The sequence below is a fragment of the Mercenaria mercenaria genome, chromosome 18 (genome assembly GCF_021730395.1).
Source record: "Mercenaria mercenaria strain notata chromosome 18, MADL_Memer_1, whole genome shotgun sequence".
In the NCBI taxonomy this organism is placed as follows: Eukaryota; Metazoa; Mollusca; class Bivalvia; order Venerida; family Veneridae; genus Mercenaria; species Mercenaria mercenaria.
Genome location: NC_069378.1, coordinates 4,383,446 through 4,395,543, shown reverse-complemented (window position 1 = coordinate 4,395,543; position 12,098 = coordinate 4,383,446). Strand labels below are relative to the sequence as shown.

The 12,098-nt window shown below is 36.7% G+C and overlaps 1 protein-coding gene across 3 annotated transcripts; it reads right to left on the bottom strand.

Moving 5' to 3' along the window:
- Window positions 1-195: 195 nt before the first annotated feature.
- Window positions 196-10,084, bottom strand: LOC128550671 (uncharacterized). Of its 3 annotated transcripts, none has more exons than XM_053530166.1 (5): window positions 9,537-10,084; window positions 5,588-6,274; window positions 4,059-4,307; window positions 1,140-1,407; window positions 196-486 (listed from the first exon to the last, which is right to left on the bottom strand). In XM_053530166.1, exons 1-5 carry the CDS (start codon window positions 9,542-9,544, stop codon window positions 280-282), a joined length of 1,419 nt encoding a protein of 472 aa, XP_053386141.1. In that variant the 5' UTR covers window positions 9,545-10,084; the 3' UTR covers window positions 196-279. The 3 variants fall into 3 exon arrangements, with proteins under 3 accessions (XP_053386141.1, XP_053386143.1, XP_053386142.1); XM_053530168.1 differs by lacking the exon at window positions 9,537-10,084 and adding an exon at window positions 9,386-9,510; XM_053530167.1 differs by lacking the exon at window positions 9,537-10,084 and adding an exon at window positions 9,229-9,371.
- Between the last annotated feature and the right edge of the window lie 2,014 nt (window positions 10,085-12,098).

Below are 12,098 nucleotides of genomic sequence, written 5' to 3'. Positions count from 1 at the left end.
TCTCACTTAGGATGAACTAGGGTACTAGGGAATCATTGTGGCAAATTTTTATTGAAATCCACCTAGTAGTTTCAGAGGAGATGCAATAACAAGAATTGTTAATGGATGGAATGACTGACGAACGGACGAAGGGAGAAAAGCGATTTGATAAGCCATCTGTACAAATGGTGGGCTAATTAGATAATGACTAGACCCTTTCATGTATTGCATTTATTTCTTTTTACCAGAAATGTGCATTAAATAATGCATTTATGCTAGTTTACTTTCTGTGCACAGCTATTACAGATCAAGGTTAATTCTGTATATGTATTCCAAAGCTTCCCTATATACGTCGGTGGCAAAGCAGTCAGATTCTTTATCAAGAATATGCTGAATTTGTTGTAAAACTTCTTCAGGAAAAGGTGTGCCTTCAGGAACTATCACTGACTCCGGGTGCACTGATACTTGATCCTGCTCAAAGTCAATGCCATAAGCATCCATATTTCCCTGAAAGTAAAGATTTTTTCAAAGGTTCATTATTTTCCTGAGCCATGCAAAACCCTGTTTTATGGCAGTATTGGACTTGCCTACTTTTTATACATGAAAGTTATTTGTATCTAAAGGCAGACAGTATCTTGACCTTTTGACGTGCAAAAAGGCAGACAGTATCTTGACCTTTTGACCCAGACATTAAAGTGGTGTCACTGTCATAACAAGGTTTCAGATGTCAGGTCCTAAGTAACTGCAATATCATGTGTATTATCACGATTCTGTAAACACTTTGGAAGAACTGTTTACAAGGATATTAAGTTGTTTTTGAATCGAGTTTAGGACATATCAAAATATAACCATGCAAATTTTCAAACTGTAAAATTAACCAAATTACTGGTTTTCATTCATGACCCTTTGTCATATTGTTGTTGCTACATAATTCACCACTATTAAGGATCACACAGTTGGCATGACTGCCATTATTTTGAAGTTTGATTAAAAATTTAATTATACTACTAGTACTTACAGAAAGAATTATAACATCAAGTTAACGCTCTTGTTATTATAATATATACATGTATATATCTCATGTATATATCCCCCCCCCCCCCCTCTTTTTGAAGTATCTTCGTAGGATAAGTTTTGTATGCAAAGTTTGTTAAAAGTACCTGTTCATGAACAGATGAATCATTTCTTGGTCCTGTAAGCCACAATTGTAGAGGCGTGTTACTATTTTCAGTCCTCAATGGTCTCCTCCTTAAAGCCTCTGCAAATCTATCCAAGTGGGATTGTATTCTGGGTAAGAATACCAAGTGAAGCAGCATAATGTGTAGCTCACTGGATACATCCAAAATTCCCTCGTCTTCCATGTTGTAAAACAGTGAGTAGTACAGACTTGTACAGCCAGTCCATATCTCTCTCCATAATCTCTCAATCCTAAAAATCAGCATTATTTTCAGATAAACCAGTTCTAAACAAGTAAATTCCATGAATTGGTATCCCCGGACAAATGGGTTTAGGGCAAAAAGTATGTTTTACATCTTTTATCAGTATTTCAGGCATGGAGTGGAAAAGAAATTAGATATGCACAATGTGCTCAAGGTTAGCTATTGTGATCGGTCAATGTCTGTCATCCGTGCATGCCTGCATGTGTCATCTATTGCTTTAAATGATAACTCCTAAACCACTGGCTGGATTTCGACCAAACTTCACAAAAATGGTCCTTAGGTGGTCCTCTTTCGAAATAGTTTACATGGTTCTGGTCCATTGCACAACTAGATCACAGGAGCTAAAAATAGATTTTTTAAATTGAAAACTTTAAAAATCTTCTTGTCTTCATCAGGGTCCCTTTCCCAAACAAGAGGGTCATGATGACGCTGAATCGCTCACCTGAATAATATAAGCCACATGTAAAAATGGCAAACTGATGTTAAAATATTAGAAAGTAGGTCAGAAGGTCATTTTCATGGTCAATGAAAGTCAGTTTTACGACTGGTTTGCAAAACTGTGAATGTCATCCAAATTTCAAGGCTGTATCTTTAAAAACAAGAAAGTAGGTCAGTAGGTCAATGTCAGTCAGGTGACCCCTAATCACTTGGGGTCATCAGGTAATTATAATTAAACAGTCTAGGAAATATGATCTGATAATTTTTGAGGTATTTATTCCTATACAACTCATATAACAAGTGACTACCAAGGCGGGGCCTCTATTCACCCGGGGGGAATAATTTGAACATTCTTGTTAGACATCTACTAGGCAATGCTACATACCAAATATCAAAGGCCTAGGCCTTGAACTTTCAGACGATTTTTTCCCTATATAAGTCTATGTTAAATTTGGGACCCACAGGGCATAATTTGAACAATCTTAATAGAGGACCACAAGGCAATGCAACATGCCAAATATCAAAAGCATAGGCCTTGCAGTTTCAGGCAAGAAGATTTTTAAAGCTTTTTCCTATATAAGTCTATGTAAAACTTGAGACCCCCCGGGCAGGGCCTCTTTTCACCCCAGGGTTATAAATTTGAACACTTTTGGGAGGACCTCAAGGTAATGCTACATTCTTAATATCAAAAAGGCCTAGGTCTTGTGGTTTTAGACAAGAAGATTTTTAAAACTTTTTCCTACATAGGTCTATGTAAAACTTGGGAACCCCAGGATGGGGCCTCTTTTCACTCCTTGTGCATAATTTGAACAATCTTCATAGAGGACCATTAGATGATGTCACATGCCAAATATCAAGGTTCTATGCCTTGCAGTTTTGGACAAGAAGATTTTTAAAGTTTTCCTTGCCATGGCAACCAACGTTCTGCAGGGATTTCAATTCCTTGGGCAATTTTGGAAGGGGGTCACCCAAGAATCATTCCGGTGAAGTTTGGAGTAAATCTGACCAGTGGTTTTGAAGGAGAAGATTTTTGAAATTTACTATATAACCATATAGGGAAAATAAGCCATATCCCCCTGGCGGCCATGTTTTTTTAACGAAATAGGACGGCTTAGGCAATTTTGGTAGAGAGGCACCTACAGATCATTTCTACAAAATATTTTTGAAATCCTGCTCATAGTTTCTGAGAAGAAGATTTTTTAAGATTTTCCTTTCGGTTGCCATGGCAGCCAGAGTTCTGCATGGATTTCAAATCTTTGTCAATTTTGGAAGGGGACCACCCAAGGATCATTCCTGTGGAGTTTGAAGTAAATCTGACCAGTGGTTTTGGAGAAGATTTTTTAAGAAATAGTTGACGGACGACGCACGACGGACATTGAGCAGTCACAATAGCTCACCTTGAGCCTTTGGTTCAAGTGAGCTAAATAGCCAGAAAAAAACCTGCTTGAGTTACTGAGCCGATCTTGATGAAACTTGTGAATGAACTATCACATGATGATAATAATGATGATAATACAAAAACTTCATAAAATTGCATGCATGGATTACATAGAAATGGCTCGGGGAGCACAAATTTCTTAATTTTCAATCAATTAATTACTTAGCTGATCCAAATGAAACTTGTGAAGGCACCACCGCACGATGATAATACAGAATCATTTTAAGTTTCATGAAATTCTATGCATTGGTTACTTAGAAATGGCTCCAAAAAGGCAAATTCCTTCAATTTCAATCAATAAAGGGGCAATAATTCTGGAGTTATTGGGCTGATCCAGACGAAACTAGTGCGTGCACCACCACATGGCCATCTTTAAATCATTACTCTTATAATCTATAATCAGATCATATTTAAAGCAGATGTTAGAAAAATGTATGTTGCGTTGACCTTTAAGGTACTGCCTTAATTTAACTTGGAAATGTGTCAAGGGGACATGAATGCCCTTAAATTTTGCCTTTTAGAATAAGCAATATATATAGTGATAGCTCTGCCTCAGACATCTACTAATCGTTACAAACCTCCCTTTCAAGTTTGCGAACCCTTAGGTCCAAGTGTCATTTACTAATAGGTCGGACAAGGTTTGATAATACCCCCTACTCTTTGAAGATTGAGTCTTTGGACATGAAAATGGAAAAATGTATATTCCTAAGTAGGGAGTCTGGGGCCTTATTTCGACCCTAAAACCAGCAGACCCATGATTATACCTCTGATTGTGAACAGATCTTCCAGCAATAAAAGGTCTCTGTACTCCTGTTTGATGCTGCAGCATAAACTCGGCAACTTTGACATTTTCTCCACCTTTGTCTGAACGGACCCTTTGTGGTAAGCCAAACTTATGAACAGCCTCTACGAAAGCATGTAGAACAGTGTCGGCGTGATTATTGTTGTTGACTTTCAAGAACACGGGTAATCTTGAATACCCATCTATACCACCGTGGATAACCAGCCTCCACCTAAAAATTTATTATTTTTATTTTAGAGCCAATCAAAGAATTACTTATTGACAATGTCACTACAAAATAGTAAAAATGCAAACAAACACATTTTAGAAACAATCTATATCGCCCCAAAAAAACTCTAGTTGGCATTTGGGTATTAAGTAGTGTAAATCAATGCAATGCCTATTTTAGATGACTATTTCTGAGAAACAATGACCCATAACTTGACTTTAAATGGGTGACTGTATTTTGCATTCAACATTCTCTTTGTATAAAATACAGTATTCTTGTCAAATTTAAACAAAATCTGACTTAACTGGCATCAAAATAATCATGATTTTGGACGGACCAGCTGCCCAGTATAAAATGGTTATTTGAAAGTAACAGCCACAGCGCGGCCATTTCTATGCTGATTGTAACGTTAGTTGGTTTGCATCATTTGCCTAATCATACATATAATCACACAAAGTTTCAATAGAATCTGACAATCCAGTACCTAGAAAGACCGCTTTATTGAAAAAGTGCTTGTTAAAGAATGACCTTCTGAACGCAACTTGAATGGATTACATTCATGACATTTGGTGTGCATCATAGCCGGATCAATGTACATACTTCTGCCAAGTTTCAACAAACTATGACCAACCAGTACCTAAATATGGCTCTAGAGGGACGGATACTTGACATAAAATGGCTTCTTCAAAGCATCAAAGGTCCATAACTCTGCTGTAAATGAATGGAATGTGACTGCATTTGATGTGTGCATCATTCCCATTGTTGGCACATACCAACAATGTCTAACCAGCCAAAACGTAGATGTGGTTCCGAACAGACAAAATGGCTATTACATTATTTTTATATGGTCATTCAAAAATAACAAAGGGTCATAACTCTGCTACATCTGGGTGGACTGTGATGGCGTTTGGCATGCATCATGCCCTTATCTATAGATACATTGTTGCCGAGTTTCAACAAATCTAACCAACCGGCACTTAGATATATAAATCCTTATAAATGTACAAATTGCGTGCTATAAAATGGTGTTTTGAAAGTTACTAAGGGCCATAACTCTGCTATGTATTGGTGGATTCTGTCTGCATTTATTGTGAATCATTTCCACTATCAATATCTTCATTGCTACTAAATTTCAACAAAAGCTGACAATAGATAGATGGACGATGGACAACGCAAAAACTATACCCCTTGCCTTCCGCGAGAAATAACAACATGATAAATGGAACTAAAATGATGGATGGTTAATAAGTGCTTTTACTCCATTAAGTATTCTGGAAACACACCTAATGAGCTTGTGGTTCCCGTCGATATGCCATAGTGCCTGAGGACCGGATACGCTGTAAGTTCTTCTACACACTCTTGAGGTTGACAAAAATACTCTTCTTAACAGAACGCCACAAGGGTCACAGTCCCTAACACATTTTCTAACTCTGTACTCCTGAATTCGAAGTCCCTTTGTCTGCAAAAGGCTTTGAATGGTTCTGTATCCTACATTAGGGTGCTCATGACATAGTTTTGACACTTCATGTACTAGTTCTTCATCAGATATTTGACTATAAGTTTGTCGAATGGTCAGTTCATGTTCATGCATCCTCCTTTCAACTGTTCGTTTGCTAACATTAAGCAGTTCTGCAATCTGTTTTACCTTAATCCCATCATAGATTAACATGGAAAGAGTTTCTCTAGGAATTTCATACTTCCTTTTGCCAGTAGAATTCACCACCCCCCGGACAGGGTCCTCTGTATTATGTTGGGGATTGTCATGATTATTTAGTAAAGTTTGCAATGCTTCCTCAACAAAAATCATGCTGTCATCCAAAGGTACGAAACTTGACAGTTGCAGCAAATTAGTTAAAATCTCTTCAACCTGAGGCAATAAATCCGTAGTCCTGTCGTTTTCTAAGCAATTTGCTATGTAGAGTAACCTGCGACGACAAAGATCCTTGATCTGCAGTACTTGCTCCTCGTCACTGAAAAGATATAGCTCTGGAGTAACAGCTGCAACTAAATATAAGCGAAGTTACATTCTATTGGGCTATTTCCGAAAATATTCTTACCCCCTCCCTCGGCCAAAATTAAAGTCAGGTTTGTTTGCTGTGTCCCGACCGACCCGCTAAGAACACTGCGCTCCGAATTTTTTTATTGGCCCACTAAGCAGAATATTTTTTTATAAGTTCCGATCAGCTGCAAACTTCATTCGCGTGACAGGGCAGCACTTTCAATTAACCCCCGAACGTCTAGCACTTTCAGTTAACCCCCGAATTTCTATCACTGGCCGAGAATTACAGCAGTCTGTGTGTTTGCATCACAAGCTGTGAAAATATAATTAGACTGATGATTGCTGCATTGACAAGCTTACAAAATTAGGTTCATGTTGCCGACGAGTTCAAAAAGCGAATTTTCAAAGTGCGAAATACCATACTTACGTCAGACCATTATAATATTTTTCTACATTTAAATGTTATTTTTGCTCATATATTTAGATAATTATGTTGCAAATAGGAACCCATCTTTTATAGACAGCGTCGTAAACAAGAAACAACTATTCACGTGCACAAAGTCGTCTGCTGCAATATTGCTGTCCATTCTAAAGAAAAAAAACGTAATGAACCACAAAAAAATATATACAAAACTGTAAGAACATCTTGTAACAACATCTGAGGATACCTTTGGTAAATTTGAAATGAGATCGATTGTGCATGCTTGCGAAAATAAGTACGTTGTGGACACGTCATTTTAATTTTGGTGGAAAAGAAGCACGTGCGTTTCATGACGGATATTGTGTTTGCGGAAATATCTTCTCAGGTCAATATAAATCAAAAGAGTATTTACAGCTGGAACAAATATTTCCTGTCCATTTCTGGTCCTGAGAATAATGATATTATACGGGTAACGGAACTAACCTGTCTTATTCATTCAATACACCTCTCTCGATTAAACTCGTAGTCGCTGCCACCGTAAACGTGATGGATAACGCCATTTTTATTCGATGTTTCAAAATTCATCAATATCTATCGAATGTTAATATGAAAATAGCTCAGAATCTCATGTTTCCGACTTGGAATACAGAAGGTAAACAGAAATCCTGACCTCTGTGCACTAAAATGAATTTACGGCTTCCCGGCAATGCCCGGGTCTATCCGGCGTACGCCGATGTGCGCCGGTCTTGCGAGATAGGCAAAGCGGCAAATCATATATTTTCACGATATAAAATCGGATAAACATTTGGAAATTTGGGTTAGTACCAGTAGATATAGAAACATACTGCAAGAACTATTTGCTAACTTATCTGGAACATGCCGCAAGAGAAAATCATAATAAATTGGAAATTTATTTGTTTTTGTATTTGCAGCTCACGTGGCCGGCGTACGCCGAAACGTTCGTTTATCAATAAACTGGTGAGATTTTTTTTCTTGCCGCCCACGTGACCGGCGTGCCCCGTGTTGAGTGAAACGAATTGGCCCTCTGTATTATATTTTTGGCGGGAAAACAACACACGTGCATTTGTCGTAAGTTTTCTGTTGTTGAATAATTCTTTATCAAATGTGTGCATATTTTCCTCGTAACATATGCAAATAGATTTCAACATTTAGAGGCTTATGTAATTTACTTTAAGTTAAGTTTCAGAAATGTAGATTGTCTTAGCACACAGTATTTATGGAAGGAAATATTTAGATCGACGTCCGGAGATTGGGAGTGTGACTTCTTTCGGTGAATCCTTTTAAACCACATTACCATGTATCTGTAGCCTCATCAGATATCACTCTCTCACACACTAATATTAAGTTCGTCTGTTAATGAACAACAAAAAATATCAAAAAAGAAAATACTAAACCCTACGAAAATGAAATACGATTTACACCAGCACACATCCTACCCAGCCTGAGGTCCACCTCTCCTTTATAAAATGAAAACAACAACTTAGAATTTTAGTCATTGTTGTACAAGAGTAGAAAGAAGCTTAATTGTGTCATTTGAAATTGAGATTTTTTTTGAAAATATTCGCAAAAGTATCAACAAATCAGATATAAACTGACATAAGATATCTTTTCATATTTTATTCATTTATCTTCATGAGAAATATAAAATAATTAGTTATATGTAGCACTGGAGTAAAAAAAAATTTTTACCTACCTACCTACCTACCCAACTTCTCAGAGCAGGGTCGACAGTAGACAGCAAACAAAGACTTTTTTAAATGTGGCCCCATGGAAGGGGTTTTAACGTATACCCCCCCCCCCCTCTTGCACAAGCGATATATACCCCCTTGGACACACATTTTTCACCAAAAAAACCCTTGGACGAACCCATTTTTAAGACCTCCCTTGGACATCCCCCTCCCCGACCCCACGCAATCTATGGAAGGGACTTTTTCCAAAATCACTCCCCTTGGACAAACCCGTTTTCAAGACCCCCTTTGGACAGAAAGTGGGAGGGGGGTACGAATATTTTCTGTAAAAGCCAAATTTATTTGATGTAACCATGAAGAATTTAAAGTTAAACAAGAGCTGTCTGACGACAGGATGCCAGCATGCTCGACTATTTGTATGATATATGATCATTGTCAAAGAAATATTACAGTAGACTTAGACAACATAAAACTCTTTATTCAGAAGGCAGTGGCTAGGTAGCCGGCTCCGGCTACGTAGACCAAAGGTCAAAGTAACCGGTTCCGACTACGTAGAATAAAGGTTTAGGTAGACGGCTCTATTATATATAAACAGTCGGCTTCAACTGATAAGAGTTTTGTACTATAGTAATACTACAGTAGTGCAGAAAATCTAATATAAAAAATTTAAGTATCCTTGAATATATAGAGTCGGCTACCTAGACCTTTAGTCTACGTAGCCGGAACCGCCTACCTAGCCACTGCCTATTCAGAAAGTTCGAAGAATTTAAAGATAATATTAATAAGTTTGTTCACCGGTTCCAGAACGATGCAAAGCATATATTGCTATAGCCTCAATCCGCCAGTCACGCTATCTCCTCTGAGATCACTTGATCTGTTGATTTACTTTGACAAAATTTACATACTTATCCGAAATATCGAAATAAAAAAATTTAGACGGAAACTATGTCACCTGACGCTTGCAAAATTTGCGTTGTTTAAAATCTGTCCTGCAGGATACCCCTGTTCGCAAGTCAGTCAATAGATCTAGTGTCTGTTTTGTTGTTTCATTCGAACAAATCTATCCGTCTGTTGAAAACAATTTCTTTGAAGACATAACTCACCTCATCATAATTTCCAGCTGTCCAGGGACGACAACACAAGTACACGGGTAAGTTTAGACTATCTCGCCGTTTAACCCACGGAAACTACCGAACGCGTAAATTTGCTGTCGAGAGTGGTCTCCCGTGTATACTAATTTGCGCTAAATGTTTTGCTTTTTGTTGGTTCCCTGTAATGTTGTAATGCACTACCGTGTTTAAATTTTTGTAATACTGCAAGTTTAAATATTTATTAAAGCCATGTGTTTTAGTATATTATTTTTGCCGGGAAACTGTAATATAAACAAGAACCAAGTGGTTGCAAACATCACTAATGTTAAATCCAAAAAGCAGTAACAATCAAGTTATGAAAATTTCGGAATATTCACAAGTCACAACGTTGTTAATAGCTCATTACATTCAGTAGTAACAAAGTCAAATACACGTAAGAAAACATAGAATACAGTTAGTAATAGCACGAGTATACATTTCAATATTGCAGTAAGCAAACAAAAAGGTTGAACGCACTTGTCAATTACATGCAAGAATAACCGATATTCACGAAAGGACTGTTTTCTTAACAGTAAGAAGCATTAAAGATGAATTTCTTGTAAGGCAAATGTAAAAAACTAAAATGCAGTTGCAATGTTGCAGAACGCATATGTAAGTAAATAACATAGCAATGTCATTTAGCAGCATGTATGTCCTGGCGGACATTCCCTTCCATAGAAAAATGGGCCAGAAATTTGTGATCTGAAATTTCAGATTAACAATCCACTAAAAGTAGACACCTTAGGTTCAAACAAGCAGGGTGCTCAAGAAGCTTTAGGAGTGTCATATCAATCAGGTACTTACAAAATCAGTTATTTTTTGTTGTAAATTTCAGAAGCCTAAATGGAAAAATATAGTTGCCCATCTAGTCAAGATGCTTATTATTTACTGGAGAGCAGTCAGCTGGATAAGGTATTTGACCATATTACTTTGATTGCTCCGAACATTCTGCACTCATTTGAAGTCAATGGAGTGAATAAATGGTAATGTTCTAGGGTATTTAGAAAGTGTGTGCACCATTCTAAATTAAAACCTGGTGTAAAAAGAAAAATCACGATAAATATTTATACAATGGAAAGCAGATGTTGGTTACTACCCACTATGGATAATGTCAATGTGTATCAGAGTAAATAGTGTCCTACCTTTTAGTAACTCCAGAGACTTGGGAGGATCCAGTTGGTTATAGAACTTGGCCAAGATATTATGCCCATACACAACGTGAAAGACGAAGTTTGATGAACATTGGATAAGAACTTCTCAAGTTAGACAGCAGACAACTTTTGTGGACAGCGCTTGCTATCGCAGGTGATTCTGTAACTCTATCTGTTTCAGAATGGCTCCAGTCAAATGGCTTGAGCAAATGCAACATTATCAACTTAAACTGAATTGAACTGTTGCTTTCATCAATTCCAAAATTATAATTCTCTTCAAAATGATCCCAGAATAAATTTGTCAAATACAATCCTGTTACACACTTCCCGATTGTTGTATAGGAAGACAGAAACTAATTACTTTTTAGTAAATACTGAATGCTCTACAGGCTTCATACTAAATGTTCTGTTGGACTGATACCGATTGTTCTGCTGGTTTCATCCTAGTGGTTTTACAGACAAGACAGACACATTATAAATCATCAGGTTTTTATTTTTGCACAATATTTGCATATTATGTCTGCAAACAGTATATTTCATTCAGACAAAACAACAATATAAAATCAATTGAGGCAATGGCCACAATAAATTCATATCTAGAACCATATATTGTAAACATATACAGTATATGTAAACTGATGTGAAAAATTCTATCTCTTGTCTAGATAGCTTTAATATACTAATACATGTAAAAGTTTACTCAAAACTTTAATTCAGTACCATTTTATAAATAACTTAAAATGGCAAAACACGGTAGATTTCAGAAATCCTAAATGTCAAGAAGTAAAACGGGTTTCTGTTTTCATTTTTTATATGACAGATGTATCTTAACTTAAAAAGTACAGCTGCCTGGAGTTTGACAAAAAATGGGCTTTTTCCCCAAAAACAATTTCACAGGAGAGGTAAAAACACCTAGCATAGACAAAGTCACTTCTATTGTTTAAAGTTTATGTAAAAATATTCTTCCAGTCTACAGTATAATGTTACAAAAACATGTATTGTCATTTGAAAACTGAACTAATCTGAAGGGGATAAATTCCCACAATTCAGCCTTTTTCACACAAATCATACTCATACTATTTAGGAAGAAAGTATTCTTTCAATTGTATGAAATTACATTAGTCTAAATCTTTTGTCAGGACTGGAATTATAACTACAGTAACTTATTTCAAATAATCTAAGTTTAGTTAGATTAGTTTAGTCAGAGTCACATATTAAGGCCAAGGCATACCTCTATAACTTATGCTGACCTTTAAAACAATAGTTTGTAAATCCCATAACAAAAAACTCTACAGAAAACGGAAGGTTAGTATATATATTCCTTGTTTGAGTTTAAAAAATTATGGTAGAAATGAAGATGCCTGCATCAAATAAATGAGAGTGT

Bases quoted from the DNA above. Each gene is read 5' to 3' on its own strand.
- LOC128550671 (XM_053530166.1), bottom strand. The intron at 4,308-5,587 runs GTGTGTTTCCAG...ATAAATTTTTAG, and splicing joins GGGAACCACAAGCTCATTAG to GTGGAGGCTGGTTATCCACG. The intron at 487-1,139 runs GTACTTTTAACA...CTTTACTTTCAG, and splicing joins ATTCATCTGTTCATGAACAG to GGAAATATGGATGCTTATGG.